The sequence below is a fragment of the Triticum aestivum genome, chromosome 4B, assembly GCF_018294505.1.
Source record: "Triticum aestivum cultivar Chinese Spring chromosome 4B, IWGSC CS RefSeq v2.1, whole genome shotgun sequence".
Taxonomy (NCBI): Eukaryota; Viridiplantae; Streptophyta; class Magnoliopsida; order Poales; family Poaceae; genus Triticum; species Triticum aestivum.
Window position 1 is genome coordinate 426,299,649 of NC_057804.1, and position 17,109 is coordinate 426,316,757.

The 17,109-nt window shown below is 44.6% G+C and overlaps 2 protein-coding genes across 3 annotated transcripts; one reads left to right on the forward strand and one right to left on the reverse strand.

The window, feature by feature from the left end:
* Positions 1 to 2,164: 2,164 nt before the first annotated feature.
* On the reverse strand, positions 2,165 to 9,983 carry LOC123092505 (DNA topoisomerase 6 subunit A3). Of its 2 annotated transcripts, XM_044514301.1 has the most exons (11): positions 9,658 to 9,983; positions 9,399 to 9,549; positions 9,265 to 9,310; positions 8,804 to 8,863; positions 8,177 to 8,213; positions 7,258 to 7,337; positions 7,088 to 7,179; positions 6,923 to 6,983; positions 5,752 to 5,777; positions 2,755 to 3,988; positions 2,165 to 2,462 (listed from the first exon to the last, which is right to left on the reverse strand). In XM_044514301.1, the coding sequence occupies exons 1-10, from the start codon at positions 9,848 to 9,850 to the stop codon at positions 2,773 to 2,775; spliced, it is 1,962 nt and encodes a 653-aa protein (XP_044370236.1). In that variant the 5' UTR covers positions 9,851 to 9,983; the 3' UTR covers positions 2,165 to 2,462; positions 2,755 to 2,772. The 2 variants fall into 2 exon arrangements, with proteins under 2 accessions (XP_044370236.1, XP_044370235.1); XM_044514300.1 differs by lacking the exons at positions 5,752 to 5,777; positions 6,923 to 6,983; positions 7,088 to 7,179; ... (4 more) ...; positions 9,399 to 9,549; positions 9,658 to 9,983 and having other exon boundaries at positions 2,165 to 2,456; positions 2,755 to 4,226.
* LOC123090150 (protein FAR1-RELATED SEQUENCE 5-like) lies at positions 9,849 to 15,285 on the forward strand (the record flags this gene model as incomplete). Its single annotated transcript, XM_044511579.1, has 6 exons — positions 9,849 to 9,995; positions 11,170 to 11,241; positions 11,832 to 11,948; positions 13,011 to 13,607; positions 13,701 to 13,924; positions 14,676 to 15,285. Coding segments are annotated over exons 1-6 (1,767 nt in total), but the record flags the coding sequence as incomplete, so codon positions are not given.
* Between the last annotated feature and the right edge of the window lie 1,824 nt (positions 15,286 to 17,109).

A 17,109-nucleotide genomic window follows, 5' to 3' on the forward strand; every position in this document is an offset into this window, starting at 1 on the left:
GATTATGGGCCTCTTTAATTCACAGGATTCTCAAAACACAGCAATAGGAAAAAAAAATACAGGATTTGAATGTCATGCCTACTCCAACCTTGCATTATTTTGGTTTGTTTGATTGGGAAACAAAGGGTTCTTTCCAAGAGGTTTGAGTGGATGCTAACTTTTCTATGAGATGTAGTACAATGGAATCCTTAGGAAAAGTTCCTATAGGATTCAATCCTAACCAATCCAGAAAAAATTTCTGAAGAAACAGAACAACTAATCTGGAAATAATTTCTAAAGATTCTAATCCTCCAAAGAATCTACAAAATCATTTCAACCAAAGAGCCAAAGCTTTTGGGTGATCTGGCCTGTGAATGCGTTTGCACAGATCAATATTGAAACGAACTACATTTTGTTTTAACAGGATATCTCTACCTCTACCTAATATTAAAGGGGGATTGTTTCTCCATCTTTTTCGTCATCAGATCCTTTTGCATTGTATACGTCGGCTATTTTTTCGACCGTCATCTGGATTGGATTTTCGTCCGTCGTAGAGCATACGAACAGCATTTTTTCTTGAAACAGTACAAACAGCAGGCTGGGCCACACCACGATCTCGCTCGGCCAGGCACATCCGGCCCAAAGTGTAGCATCATGCTGGCCCACGTTGGGCCTCGGCCTGCCAACACAAACAATCCCAAATTAGAATTGGAAAAAAGAAACCATGTGTACGGCGGGAGTCAAACTCCAAACCTCTAGCCAGTTGAGCTAGCTCTCAATTGTGATAGGAAAACGAAGTTAATTACTTAATACATGCACAAATAAACTTATGGACGCTCTATCCCACGTATGGGCCACTTGGCATGAGTGGTAAGCTATCTCAAAAACGATGCTGGTCTGGTCAGCAGCAAAAAATAATCAGCAAGCAGCAATTAGAGGGTCAGGCGTGGATTCGATTTCATCGTCAAAAACGAGGAACACACATGTCCTACGCACATACACACACATGCAAAAAGAGCTTAGGCTGGGGCACGTGCGTACATACAAAGAGGCAAAAATACACGTATGTGCGTGTGAGGAGCAAGCTGCAAGCTGAAAGTATAGCTCAAAAGCAATGGTAGTGCCTCAAATAAACAATACTGGTGTGGACCATGGTACTACACAGTTTTTTTTGTCCTAAAGCTTATAAAATGAAAAGGCATGGAATTATAGGCACACAAGTTTGCTGCCGAATATGACTATCAATATTTTAGAAAAAACAGTACAACATCAGAATAGCTCTTACCGATTTGGCTAATTACTGTGATTTTCTATTATCAAATGAAATGTTCTTTTAACCGATTGTCAGTAAAAAAATTCATGCCTAAAATCATAGTTTGGGAATCTGTTTCTTTACTATCTAATTTTCCCTTAGTTGAAGAGACAATCGGCCACCCCTGCTCTACTGTATGCTTTTTAATGTATGAACTTTTGCATACTCTGTAGCAGGTATGAGTGAATATTTGCATTTCTAAAGAGTCAGTGCAATTTTACCATTAAAGTGATTACCAATTTTTTTTTTATTCAATAGTGGCTTAAGCTATCTCATAAAGCTATTGTGCATGTGCATTGGTACTCCTACAATACTCATACGGTTTTTTGAGTTGCTACCCGATAGACACATTTACCGATCACCCTCGAACAAAAAGAAAATTGAAATAATGCAAATTTAAACATTTCTTACAACATGAGGCAACACCCATCGTTTTTTTAGATGGAAAACGTCCATTGTTCGATCAATCAAGACAAGCAAACCCCAGCTGACATGAACCTCTTTAGAGAGTCATCGAAAGATCGAGCGGTACAGAAAGAGAGTCGTTATAAGATGACGCCGAACACAAAGAGACATATATGTAGGGTGGAGGAAGCAGTAGTTCAACAGTAAAAAAGGTCAACATTGTCACCTGATGTATGTGATAGTCAAAAAGATATGTGGTACACACAGTTGATATTGGACCATAGAATATGTATCCTAAAGATATATGTCACACAAAATTGATATTGTGCAATAGAATATGTATTGCCCCGTTACAACGCATGGGCATTTGTGCTAGTACAGATAAACATAAGTATCCCCGCAAAAGAAAAAAGATAAAGTATCGCAGTAGCTCTAATCTCTTGCAACTGATTTTCCAGATGCGAATGCTAGCTTCTAAATACAGGCATCAGAAGTTACACCAAATTATATCTTCAGCAGTACAAGAAAAACGCAACATAATTTTTTTCAAATACACATAAGGCATATCCAATTCCACGGATGCAGATACTTCTAAATAAAGGTCTCACAAGTATTCAACATACGGTTTTTCAAATACATAAAATCATACAAAGGGACTGCCACACAAATGTTACGCGGCACAGATGAGATATTTTTAAGCTAGCCCCCCGCAGGTGTTAAATTGATGCTCCTCGATCAAGCTGCTCTTTCTCTAAATCATCTGCAGCTGGAAACATGACACCAGGTTTAGTAGCAATACTGGTTAACTCATGCATCCTGATTGAATATTCTTCGCTTTGTCAGTCGACTAGTCATGAGGAAGGATGCCTTTATGCAATGCCAAGGTACATAAATACTAATTCTAAGCCACAGATGATAACAATTTTCTACTTAACTCGCATAAGGCTTATGTCCTTGGTAAAATGCATCAAGAAGATGAGAATGTATTGGATCAGTAATGAAATCAACCTAACTTAACATGAAGACAAAGATAAAGAGCAGCACGATCATCTATTCACCTGCCATCAGAAGAGATCTCAAATCCAGTCCTCCTGCTGCAGCTTGAGGGGTAGATATACCTCAGTCAGGTACTGGAACCCAAAGGAGCTGAGAGCCTGAATCTCAGCCTTTTGTTTTGTTCGCAACATCGTCTCCAACTCCTTCACCCACCCTTCATTTTGCTTCACGAAGTCTTCCTCTAGCATCTCTTTTCCTACCTTGATATCGTGATCAGTCATGGGAAGCCGGCACTGCTCCGGTACCCTGTACTTGTCCAGATCACTTGGCCGCACGCCGAGCCACTTGATATCTGGCGTTGTAAGATTGGCACTGTCATATGACATGTTCTTGGAGCCGCACATATACACGGACAAGATCTTGAGCCCATATGGATCAGAGTCCACCAATGCGAGCACCGGCAGCTTCAGCTCTACCTTAAGCCGGCGCAAGAACAACCTGGTGGCAACATCCGGCTGGCCCTTTGCTGTCAATATGATGCACGGAAAACGGTTGTAGAACCGGTCCTCGGCGAGGCGCATGAAAGCAGCATCTTTCTCCACAAGCAAGATGAACAGAGCGTCGCTCTCAATGCCTGACACCCTGTCAATGTTGGGCGGGATGGCCTTACCGCCGACGCCCATTCGCGTGCAGTCGATGACGTCGCCGTCATCAGCAAAAATGAGGCGGCCAACCACAACGCCCTTCTCAGAGGCGACGACATGGAGTGACGAGCGGGTGCATCCAAGCATGCAGGAGACGTCATCGAGGATGGCGTCCGACTGGGACTGGTCGCCGAAGAGCTTCACGTCGGTGTAGAAGAGATCCCTCTTGGTGACGTGGATGCCCCTGCGCAGGACGGCGTGGACAAGGGAGAGGACGCGCGCGGTGACGGTGGCCTTGCGCGCGGTGGCGACGTTGGCGAAGGGCCTCGCGGACTCGCGGCGGAGGAGCACGATGCGGTCGAGATCCGGGAGGTATACCTGGTTTGAGGAGGCGCGGGAGGGGACGGCGAAGGAGAAGCCGCGGCCAGCCAGGATGCTTCGCGCGACGGAGAGGACGAGGCGGTTGATGCGGGAGGTGACGGAGGTGGTGTCCTGGTCGGCGACCACGATGTAGTTGGAGGAGGCGGAGGCCGGGTCGTCCTCGGAGAGGGCTTTCGCTCCGGCTGAGGACGCGGCCGCGGGCTTGGATTTGGAGGCGGCGGAGGCGAGGGCGCGGAGGGAGGCGAGGATGGAGGCGTCCGGGCGGAGCTTCGAGCGGAGGGATTGGGCGTAGGATGCGGCAGCCGAGGCGCCGCGCGGTTTCTTCGAGGTCGAACCCCCCGCGGCCGCATCTGCCCCCGCCCGGCGCTTCCTCTCCGACATGTGGAGAGATCTGGAGGCGGAATCACCGGGGAGGAGGGGTGGGGGGCACTACGGCGGAGACGGCGGCGGGATTCGAACTGTAGTGTGGCTGTGGTTTTGGTTGGGGAGAATGGGAGGGACGGAGACGGGTCCGCACTCTGCCCTATGCGCCAAGCGCGCGGCCCACGAAGCCCGTACTAACTTGGCCCAGCAACGTCTCGCTGACGTTTTTTTTTCTTGTGCGCCAGATGTCTCCGTGAAGGTTCTAAAAAAAATGCCTCTGTGATTTTTTTTCCTCAAATGATAATGTCCACACGTGTGACACGAAGCAACATGGTCCAAACGTCCCCATTACCATTCATTTTGCCACGTCAAAACAGATGACATCAGCGGGAATCTTTTTAGTTTTCGGCTTAAAGATGTTTTATCTCCTAATTAAAAATTCAATTAAAAAACAGTTTTCACCATTAAATCCGTCTTGACGAGATCTTCAAAATCAGATCCCATGTTGATATGTTTCGACCAAAAAAAATGGCCAAAAGTTGCCATGATGTTTACACTGTTGTTGTCATAGTGTTTACACTAAAATTGCCATGTGGCAATTTTAGTTTAATAGATCATGATAATTTTAGTATTTTGACCATGACAATCCCAGTACTTTGACCATGAAAATTATTTTTTGTATGAATCATGGCAACTTTAAGTGCATGTATCATGGCAATTTTAGTTTATGGTTCATGGCAAGTCTAGTTTCTTAATTCTTGTTTTATAATATGTCAAAATTTACTTTTAAAGGTAGAAGAAAAAATAGCTGAAACATATCATGGCAACTTCAGTGTAAACATCATGGCAATTCATGTGCAATAGACATGACAACTTTTAACCCCTAAAAAAATGCCGTCGAGACATATTGATATGAGATCTAGTTTTGAAGATTTCGTCGCGATGGATTTAATGGTGAAAACGGATCTTCAATCGAGTTTTTCATTTAAGAGATAAAACATTTTAAAAACTAAAAATTCAAAAAGATTCTCACATGCATGCATGCGGTGACACGGCGCAGTTTATATGTTGTAAGGTGTGTGGGCGGGTGTTGCTCCCACTATACGTGTGTGCGTTATCAGCGTCCTTCTTTTTTAATTTATTGTCCATCTACACCCGGCGTGATTAATAAATTAAAAAAAGTAAAAGATATCAAAGAATCTGAACTTTTTAGGCATCCAGAATGCTCATATTATATATGTAAGATTTGTGCAAATTTTTGTGGTATTTGGACATCTGAAGAGCTCGTGTCAAAAAAAAAAACAAATTTCAAGTGTGTGAGAAACTTTGAAAAAGAACACTATTCAGAGCTGATTTTTTTACGAGCTCCTCAAATGTGCAAACACCACAAAAATTTACACAGACATGAGCATCTTGGATGCCTAATTTCTTTTTCTTTTTTACTATTTTTCCAAAATTACTGTTCATCTATTGTAGATGAACCTGAGCATAGTTTTGAATTAGTATCACAGGATAGACCCCTATTTTTATCCTCGTTAGAGTATCACCAACAGCTTCCCTTTCCCTAATAAAATCATATGTTGGGGGAGTTGGGAAAAAAAACTGTCCTACCCGTTTAGACAAACATGAAGGATTTAGGGGCGCTCTTGGAGATGCCTTGAGCGCATCTTTTGCATCAAATACCATGTGTGCGTCACCTGTCACTATCATAGAGATTTTTTTCACTGGACCAGAACGGGATGGCGCTCTGTACATCTTTATTTTTGTGAGATCCAAATTTCCAATTGAAATATGTTTTGCCAAGCATCCAAATTATAAATTATTTTTTCATCATTGCGTTTCTCACATTGATATCTTGAAACTAGATCCAGTTGATAGACCAGTGTACAATGTTTCACTAATAGCATGCTAATAGCATATTTTAAGGCCAACACATAGCATATTAGTATTTTTTTTTTGTTGGAACAAACACATTGAAACGTGTCTATATACATCTTATTCAAAAGAATATATCTTACATTTATGAACGAAGGAAGCACTTGTGTAGCAAAAGATATTGCTTAGTTACGTGATCTTAAATAGTATCACTCTATTCCTAAATATAAGTTTTTTTAAAGATTCCACCACAAACTACATACAAATGTATATAAATATATGTAGAGTGTAGATTTATTCATTTTGCTCCGTACGTAGTTCATAGTGGAATCTCTAGAAAGACTTATATTTAGAAACGGAGGAAACAAAAAATATGAGGGTGCATGTTTGAGGATGCGATTTGGAGGTTTTGCTGGAGTGGAAGTATAGGGTATAGGGATATAGGGGTGAGGTGGTTTTGCTGGAGATGCTCTTACGTTTGACTCTTGAAAGTACTGATGCAGGTGAAAGCAACGTTACCTACAAAAAGGAAAGGTGAAATCACAACAAGTGCAATGAACATCCTTTTTTTACTAACTAATGCAGTAGGTTTACTAGGGTTTATAAAAATACAACCAAAGCATCGCACACGCTATGCTCCCTAGTTCATATGAACATATCTTGTTTTCACCGGCGCTGGACAAGTGTTGCTGGACTCATCATCTATGCACTCGACTAGTACGACTATACACGAGAGCATTTGACAGTGGGGATACTAAAGGAGCTCTATTCTTATTTCAAGTTTGAGATCAAAGCAATACTAAAGATCTAGGAACAACAAGCTCTCAAAACATCCTCCATTTCAGGGTCATCTCCAGCTTCTTTGTCCTGATGAAGGATTACACAACACAAAGTTACAGCCAGTAATTCACCATCCAGGGGAATGATCAAATAGAAAATGGTGCCACGAAGGGCTTTGCTTATTGACCTTGTGGATGTAGGAGATGTTGTCGATGCCTGGGCCTGCAACAAGGAGCCCCCCTTGATACCTAAGAAAGATAGACAAATGTTCCTCAAACTGATCCACAACTAAACAATGGTCCAAAGAGAATTATATCAGAGCTCCAACGGCCAAAGCAAGGCCGAAGCATACCATCCGCCTTTCGTCCTGGTGTTCTTTTCAAATGACAGTTCCCAGTCCTGCCTGTATCCTTCCCTGTACAGTTGTATAATCTTCAGACCCGCCTGCGACATGATGAACGTTTTACGTATCTGTCGATGAACAGAAACTACACAATAGGAAAGTTATCCAGTAGGACTTACCGATGGAGTAAATGTTGAGAATAAGCCATTGGCAAATTCCAGAGCCTTATATGATGAGTAATCTGGATCGGCATATACTTCTGCGAAATATTATTATCAGATTTGTAATAGTGGAACAATTTCCACAAATTGTCCAATCCAAGTCAGCATCAGTATGATTTATAGAGTCAAATACCTTTAACGAGGGATACAAATAATTTTCATTTTCATTTTTTGAGAACTATTAATAAACAAAAATGTTTCGTCAACAACTTATTTCCTTTCCCCAAAAGACTATACTTAAGCTGCCCTTGTTGCATAATTACTGGGAACTTGTACAATTTGAGCTTCAGGAGCACTCTGTGCAAAGCGTTTCATGGGAATAGGTTCATAATTAAGAGAACTGGTTTCATGCGACAATGATGGTTTGAAGGCTTAAATACTTTTGCACAAAAAAGGTTCCACATGCTTTCAGAACCTAAGTGGAAAATGCTTTCAAGATATACTGATGCATCACAGCACTGAATCATTGCTACCAGTGGCGGACCCTGAACCAAAATGCAGATACGGCCAATAAATTATGCTACATGATTCCGATAAACTATTGCTAACTTCCTTTTGGTTGGTGTATAAGTAGAAAGTAATGATACTTAGTAGCGGGACTTCTATTTAAAAGAGGGATTAGGGTGATATAATTATAGTTCATAGTGAGTTTTTCATTTAGAAGGGGCAGCAGGGCCCACTTATCACAACTAAGCTCTGGCCCTAATTGCTACCACTTTAATCTATACACCAGAGGATAATTTATTAATTTGTTTAGCTAATTAATATGGATCGGAGGGAGTAATATTTATTTAAGTCAATGTATATACTCGCATGTTAGCATTGTTATAGGTGTAAAAGTCATACGGGCAGGATAAAGGCGATTCAATAATATTACCTCCTTTGAATTTGGTTTGATCAGAAAACGCCTTTGCCTGGATCAATATAAAAACACAATTATTTCATCAATTACATGATAGCTTTTCTTGTACAGTAACAATCAAACTTCAAAGAAATTACAAGATCATGGGTCAATATATATTTCACTGAAGGCAAATAAAGTAAACAGACCCTCAGAGACAACTGCATGCCAACTTGTTCATGAATAAAAATACATGTAGTATTAAATACTATGGCATATGCCCATCAAACAGTGATAATGACGTGATCGTGGATTCGTGGTTACTTCAGGAATAGGTGTCTTACCACAATACCACATCAAACACCAGTACATATTATCCTACTATCCTTACCCTCCACATTACCTTTTGTATTTCTGGGTCTGTCTAGGGCACATCTAGATGTCCTAGTTATCGCACGTCTAAGTGACTCAATCACGCATAAAAAGGAAAGGAGAAAGAAAAAAAAGGAAATACCCATACGAATCTCTGCGTAAGATCAATGACATAGGACTTAGATGTGCAATACTTATGGCACCTCTAGATGTGCTTTAGCAAAACTGTTTGTATTTCACGACCACCAAGTACACCAAAAAAATGAAGTGTTCCCATAGTAGAGCACATACCTGTTCAACAGTACCTGGTCCGATTAAAACAAGAGATACTCCTGCAGCTTCCATTGCCTCCTGAATTAAGATCAGATATACGTAAAAGAACAGTTTACAAAAGGTATACACTGAATTCAGGAGCTACATACACTAACTAGTGAAACTGAACGCAGCATGTTAGCTTTCGCATTAACTAACTTAGGAAGGCCTTATGCTGTGCCGAATTACTGAAACATCTCGGCAGCCAACAAACATCAGCAGGTCTTAGTATGTCTTTTTTACGCGTCAACGGCGGGCTTACGCCTGCCTGAAGGTGTTAGTATGTTACCCACGGCCTCTGAAAAAAGGGAGTTTCATTTTTGCTCAATGGCAAATGACAAGCAACAGAATGTATAGCTTTGAGCAATTGACGGCATTTCGCATGTTCCTGTATCACTAGTAACTAATAAAGTGAGGAATCAATGAGACATCGAATTAACCTGCTTAGCCGCCAGAAGGTCGGCCCTCTTTCGGCATAGAACACACCTGCAAACAACCAGCACCAACCATCTCAGCTACACAAAATAATCACCGTAGCTCGACAAATAACCCGAACAGAAACAGTGAAATCCACCCGAAATGACGGGCGAACGCAACCACAGCCTTCCTGTCTCTCCACAGATCAGCGACGGGCACCGCCTTCCCGCTCAGGTCGAACACCTCCACCCCCTGGAGCGACCCCACGAGCCCCTCCGCCGGCGCCGCAGCAGCCTCCGCGGCGCTCCCTGCGAATCGCGCCGATCATGGTAAGCGCGCGTGCGTGTGGCTTTGACAGATCGAGCTGAGCAGCATCATCAAAGCGACCAGTGTGAGAGACGGAGGTCGCGGGATACCTATGGCTCCGGGCTTGGTGGCCGCAGCGGCAGGGTGAAGGTGGCGCAGCCGCTGCTGCTGGTTGGTGAGGGAGCCGGGCCGGCAGTTCGCGCGGCAGAGGCTCGGCCTGGTCGCGGCCGGGGTGAAAAGTGGTGCGGCCAGTCGCGCGCCGGCGGTCGCGTGCGGCACGGTGAGCAGCGCGTGCGCCGCCATGGTTGTGGGCGCCGGTGGCGAGTGGAGTTTGGGTGGTGACCAACGAGCGGTTGTGCGGCTGTCACTGGCCCGAGAGCTGGCCTTGGAACCGGAGCTCGAAGAAGAGGGCGCGACGCTGCTGCGGGACGCCGGCCCGCCACGTCTTGTGCTGCGGCACACACAACGGGTGGTGGCCCGCACGTCAGCGACCGCGGAAATAAAGAGTCCCGAACTCTTTTTTTGGGTCCGAATAACTGTCACACGTGTGGCGTCGACGGGAACCCACTCGCACGCCTCGTGTGGCATGGACGGGAACCGGCCCGCACGACCACGTCCGCGCGCACAAACGCACGGCCCGCACGTCCGTTGCGTGCCAGCCCCGCCCGCACTGCCCCGTTCGGGTAAGCCGACCCGCTGCCCGCACGACCAAGCAGTTCCCGGCCTCCGATCCATCCCCTCTCTCGTCTGCCGCCATCATCCCCCACCTCTCGAACCCCGACCTCCGTCACCGGCCTTCTATGGTTGCCATGGCAAACAGAGCAGATCCGTAGGGCACTCCCACCTCAAAACCACACCCCAACCCTCCCCACCCCCAGCCCCAAACTCCAACCCAGCCCTCCAGAGACGGTCATCTAAAAACCAGGTGAAAATCTCCCGATCTCGACCTTCTCATCCTTAAGGCTGAAAATCTCCCGATCTTGTGCTGGATCTATGCTATAGGGGTAGAACACTACATGGTTCAGTGTGTAGTCGCAATTGCCAGGCAGAGTACACCAGATCTGCCATGTACTACGTTTGAAATTGACTTAACTTCCTAGCTTAATTGACGCAAGTAGTTGAGTATGAAAAATGGATGAGTAGGAATCACTAAAGAAGGACAGGAGGGACAAATTTTGGAATGAAGAGGGCTGGAAGAAATTAATTGCCACTTGTGTATAACGACAGTTGCCACCTTTCGTTGTCAGTAGCTGCCACCTATTTTGACCCGTCGCTTGCCATCCATATCTTCTATGTGCAAGCAGCAGAAGAATACAATTCTTGTGGATTGTTGATGCCTTCTTGTTCATGCAGTGATTGAGAACACATTGGAAAGAAGCGAGACACGGAAAGAATGAATCACGAAGATGGCGCTGATGCTTGGGGTTCTCAAAGGCCAGAAACGCCCCCTTGGGATGCAACAGAGTACAGTCAGCTCATCTCTTCAGGGCCGTTGCTGCCACTACTAGAACAGTATGCAGGCGTAGGTATGATGCGTGATAACAAAAGAAGAGAACAGTTGCCATCTTCGCAACGATGAAGATGACATTCTACTTATGTCGTACACTGTCATTTTTTCGCAGGTTCTTATGACCAAAACACAATTAGGGGGCCCCCGTGGCAAGTTCACTCACAAGGCGCTAACACTGACAAATGTACGGGCAGCCAACTTCAACTAGCTTGTATGGATAATCAAGGTAATGCAAAACGAGAAAAGAGCACATACTGCTGTGGACATGAAAAATGAACATGCAAAAAAACTGGCAAAAGGACTCACGAGTTACCACGGGTGAAAATGCAGAGCCTTCATGCAGCGCGTGGCATCAGGCAGCACCAATGTACCTGCCATCGACGTCATACACAGGTGAGTCCATAAAAAAAGTGAAGTTGCGGATGATCAATTAGCAGAAGGAGCATAGTTGACAACTACAATTGCCATGACTGGACATCTACAGTTGCCATGTATTAGAAACTACACTTGACATCCCTGGACAACTGTTGTTGCCATCCTGGACACCTGCAGTTGCCAGGGAAGAACAACTGCAGTTGCCATGCTAGTGCGACTACATTTGCCATGCCATGGCAACTGCAGCTGCCATGAAGGAACAACTGCGGTTGCCATGCCGATGCAAATACAGTTGCCATGCCAGTAAAACTGCAGTTGCCACATCAGGGGCAACTGCAGTTGCCGTGCTAACACAAAATGCATTTGCCATGAATTGACCAACCACTACTTTGCGTACAGGTTATTACGCTGGTGGAAACCCGGCAAACGTCTCGTGGCAAGCTTCACAAATTGCAGGTGGAGCACGTCATTTTGGTGTCACAGACCACACAAGAAGGTCAAATGCAACACAACAAGGTAAGGGAAAAAACTGAACCACAAAAACAGCACTACATTTGTTATCTGTAGTTATTTGTAGGCAAAAAACAATAGTTGCCATGTTTGTTGAACAGTAGCTGCCATCACTGGACAGCTATAGCTGCCGTACATGTCCACGCGCAGACTCACGGCTTGCTGTTTGAAATGATGTCGTGCCAAATCACTCGTAGATGGTGTGATCCGTTGCGATACACATGTTATTCAAACAAAAAACTTACTCTCGTACCTGTTTTTCCTATTACAGGGCCTACAACTACAGTTAACAGCGGCGCGGGGACATCTACTGCGGGGAGCTCTGAGCGCACGGAAGACGCGTTCCACCAGCCAGCAGACAATCATGACGCAGACAATTTCGAGTCACAGTCGAGAATGGCAATCATTCCAGCAATACCGACAAGCACCCCTTTGAACACAAGCACTGCCAACACTCAAGTGGATGGAACTGCCGCCGATACTGAAGTGAATGATGAAACTGACGACGAGGCAGAAGGGGATGAAGATGGTGGGCAATCAGAGATCGTGGTACCTCAGCCACCGTACATTGGGCAGAGATTTGAATCGTTCGAAGAAGCAAAGGAATACTACCAGACATATGCAAAGTTCCATGGATTTGCGGTCAACACCGAGTACCATAGGAAAATTAAGAAAACTAATGAGTACAGCAGAGGTGAGATGAGGTGCCACAAGGCACGGAGGAACAAGAAGGGGAAAGGTGTTGCGCCTGTCGTTCCGGAACGAAAAAGAGGAATCATTCTCAAGACGGGATGCCCTGTCCGGTGTAAGCTGAACGTAGATGGAACACAGTATGTGGTCACTGAATATTTTGACGAGCACAACCACAAACTCATAAAGAAGTTCGACCTGGTCAAATTTCTGACCGCCCACAGAGGATTCACCCCAGTCGAAAGGCAATTCGTAAAGCTGCTACATGATTGTAACGTCGGTCCATCAAGAATGGTCCAGATACTATCACTCATCCACAGCAAAAAGGGGAAACTGAGTAGCATGCCGTACATACCGGCTGACGTCACAAACCTACAGGCCAAGTACCGTAGAGAGAGCAGGCTGGCTGACATAGAGGCTACAATTGCCTACTTCGATGAGAAAGCAAAGGAAGATCCAGATTTCTTCTACAGGATAAGGTTGGACGATGAGGACCGTGTCAGGAACATGTATTGGGTGGATGGTGCTGCAAGGAGAGCCTACAAACATTTCCGAGATTGCATTTCATTCGACGCGACGTACCTCACCAATATGTACAAGATGCCATGCGCTCCGTTCATAGGAATAAATAACCACAATCAGTCGTTGCAGTTCGGCTGCGGGCTCGTTCGGAACGAAGACACGGATGGGTACGTCTGGTTGTTCAAGACCTTCTTGGAGTGCATGGATGGACTTGCGCCGATGAACATAATAACAGACCAGGATTTCAGCATGCGTGCAGGCATAGAGGAGGTCTTTCCGTTGGCAGTGCACAGGCACTGCAGGTGGCACATTATAAAGAAGGCTGAGGAGACGCTAGGACCGTTCTTTGCTGACCGTCCAGAGCTGCACAAGGCATTCGAGCTGTGCGTGGACCACAGCTTGACGGTCGAGGAGTTTGAAAGGAGCTGGATGGCCATGGTTGAAACACATCAAGTCCAAGACAACGAGACGCTTGCTAGCCTGTGGGAGAAGCGAATGTACTGGGTGCCCGCCTACTTCATGCAGTGCTTCTTCCCCTTTCTGCAGACTACGCAGCGCAGCGAGGGGTTCAATGCTGTTTTGAAGCGATACGTGAGTCCTGGCAACTCATTGCTACAGTTTGCCAAGCAGTACACAGCTCTGCAACAAAAAATTCTGGGATCTGAGCTACAGCAAGAAGCTACCACCGCGCTAAAGCAGCCGAAATTGCTAACGTATTTACCAATGGAGAGGCAAATGAGCAAGATATACACAAACAAGATCTTTAACAAGTAAGTCAGTTGCGTTACGGTCTTATTTGCGCAAAAGCACTAAGGCAGTAGGTGCCTAGTAGAGTGCAATGCAGTTGCCATGATATGCAGTTGCCATGTTTAATGAAATACTGTTTGCCATGCTTACTCAGCTGCAGTTGCCATGTTCAATGAAAATTCTGTTTACAATGCTTACTCGGATACATTTCCCATGTTCAATGAAGTGCAGATGCCATGTTTAATGAACTGTACTTCCATTGGGGCATGTTGGTATGCAAATGCCAATGTCAACTGAAAAATGTTATATTGTCAACGCATATGCTGAAATGCAATTGCCATGTTTACTGAAATGCAACTGCCATATTTATTGAAAATGCAATTGCTATGTTTACTCAAATGTAGATGCCATGTTTTATGCAATGTGCTTCCATTGGGGGAAATATTGGTGTGGAAATGACGATGACCAGTTGAAAATGTAGTACAGTTGCCATGCCTAGTGTACTGCAGTTGTCATGTCTGTTGTAATGTAGTTGCCATGTTCAGTGTACTACAGTTGCCATGTTCAGTATACTGCAGGTGCCATGTCTGGTGTACTGCAGTTGCCATGTCTGGTATACTACAGTTGCCATGTTCAGTGTACTATGTTTGCCATGTTCAGTGTACTATGTTTGCCATATTCAAACAAAAATCTATTTCTATTTCCATGACAGCGTAACGTGTTACAAAAAAAAGATCGCACGATAGATTAACATAAAACACACAAAACTTGCAGATTCCAAAAAGAAATAAAACGTGCCAGCATGTTCACAGCTTTTCAGGTGGACGAACATACGTTCAAGGTGTGTTCTATTTTGGGCATGTCGGATTCAGAACCTGAAGACCCAGACAAAGGAAGGAACTACTTCGTGAAAGCCTCGATCGAGCAAGGCGAATACTACTGCCAATGCTGCAAGTTCGAACGGGACGGCATTGTGTGTTGTCACATACTAAAAGTAATGGACATGAACGCTGTGACACGGATGCCCCGCCATTTCATAAGGCGGCGATGGACTTGGGACGCTGACGACGCGTTGGCGCCGCAGACAACACACGCGGTTCTGGCTGTGCATGACGAGAGACCTGAGTCAACCATGGAAGCCGTGAGGCACGTTGTGCTGACAAAGAACTATGCTGAGCTAATTGATGAAGCGTGCAAGAGTGATGAGACAGCGAGAGTCGCAGAAAAACACAGGAAGGCACTGAAAAGAGAGCTTGATGAGATCAAGAAGAGGAAAGCTGAGGAAGCCTTACACCAGTTCCCCCGCACATCAAGTGTGCCTTCATCGACGGGGCCATCATCTGAAAACTCGGAGATAGGATCTGGAACAGCAAGCACACAAACCCAGGTCAGGAACCCACCCCGTTCCATCACAAAGGGTCGCCCAAGAGAGATAAGGTACAAGTCAGGATTGGAGATTCAAGCAAAACACAAGAAAACGAAGAAAGGGGCGGGTAATCCATGAGCAGAAATTAGGGCAATGTGACATGGTCCTTGTGGACATTTTGTTTTGTACCCTAGACGATGAGATTTTTTTTAAATCGGGAGAATAACTCTTGAGGAGCATCAAAAGTGGAAGGAAAATTCATTGAGTGGAGAAATGCAGTTGCCATGTTATGGATACTTAATCTGTCATGTTATGTGTATTAAATCTGCCATGTTATGTGTACTAAATATATGCCATGCTATTTTATACTAAATATATGCCATGCTACTTTGTACTAAATATGCCATGCTAGTTGTACTGGATCTGCCATTTTAGTTGTACTGGATCTGCCATGTTAGTTGTACTGTATCTGTCATGTTAATTATGATTGATCTGTCATGGTGTTTGAACTGTATCTACCATGTTAGCTCTGCTGAAAATATGCCATGGTATTTGAAATGACTCTGCATGACATATATTTCCATGACAAATACCACGCGGTTTAGAGAAACATAGTGTGTTGTGGGCGATGTATGGGAAACAAGTTGGAAAAAGGCGTAACGTGCATAAACCGCAGCCAAGGTTGTGGATGCATGATCAACCCTACCCCATGCTAGCCGGTGCACTTAGCGATGAAAAAGAAGAAGCAAAACAGACAAAATGAAAACCGACGATGACTTTCGCTACCCATGTATGTTGAACTACATTTGCCATCTGTTTTAAAACATCATAGACGCAATCAAAACAGCAAACTGGTGCTGTAAGCGATGAAACCATTGTAATAATGATAAAACATAAAAACATATGTGCATTAACGCCTAAAAAAGGTTCACATCCACACATATATTAGAGAAACTACTAAATTGTCGCTCACACACCACCACTACATAGTAGCCTGCGCGGGGTTGCAGTCGTAACATAGCACACAAACATAGTTTTCGACGATGACAAAGAGATAAGTACCTTACATTCCTCAGCAACAGAATGTAAGGTATGCGTCCGGTGTGTAACACCACGTGATCACTTGTACTTCTTGTTGATTTTCTTGACAGCTTCCTCCACGAACTCGCGTGCTCCGGACCGCTTGTTGAAATCTTCATTCGTCAACCAGTTCCATGTGTGGATTTTCCGGAGCTCAGCGACCGTTGCGGCTGTGATAGCGGGGACAACTCTGCCTTCCCACTTTGCAAAGTATTCCAGCGCATGAAAGCCACAGTCCGTACTGCACGAGAAAAAGACTCAGATGAACACGCAAAAAAGGACAGACGTAGCAAAGATAGACTTCAATTCAGATGTGACAACAAAAATAGGGGTTGCATTGATGTAAACGGCACATGAAGGAGGGGGTTAAGAAATTACGTGTTCCCTTGCTTCACAGTCGCCACATACTCAATCGGGAAATGTCTGATCTGGACCTTTGAATGTTCGTAGTGACGGTTCCATGTCTCTTTGAGGTTGTTGATGAAGAATTCGGCATGCGTAGTAAGATCTGAATCAGCTTCCGAACGGATTGAATCAAGCACCTCAAAACGTTGGTTCTTCAGGTCAAGACAGATCGCATAGTGGTGACCACACTTGTCTTGAGTGTCATGTGGTGCAAGATCCTGGAACATGGGGAACATGACCTGCATTTGAAAAGTGAATGAATGAGAAAGCAGACTACACAAAAAGAACAGCGGAGGAACAAAAAAAATAGAATCACGTAGAATGTTTGGTTATGGGTGAACAAAATGTGCCGTGCAT

Bases quoted from the DNA above. Each gene is read 5' to 3' on its own strand.
- LOC123092505 (XM_044514301.1), bottom strand. From the start codon at position 9,850: ATGGCGGCGCACGCGCTGCTCACCGTGCCGCACGCGACCGCCGGCGCG. The intron at 8,214-8,803 runs GTATGTGCTCTA...ATATTGATCCAG, and splicing joins GACCAGGTACTGTTGAACAG to GCAAAGGCGTTTTCTGATCA. The intron at 6,984-7,087 runs GTATGCTTCGGC...TATCTTTCTTAG, and splicing joins ACCAGGACGAAAGGCGGATG to GTATCAAGGGGGGCTCCTTG.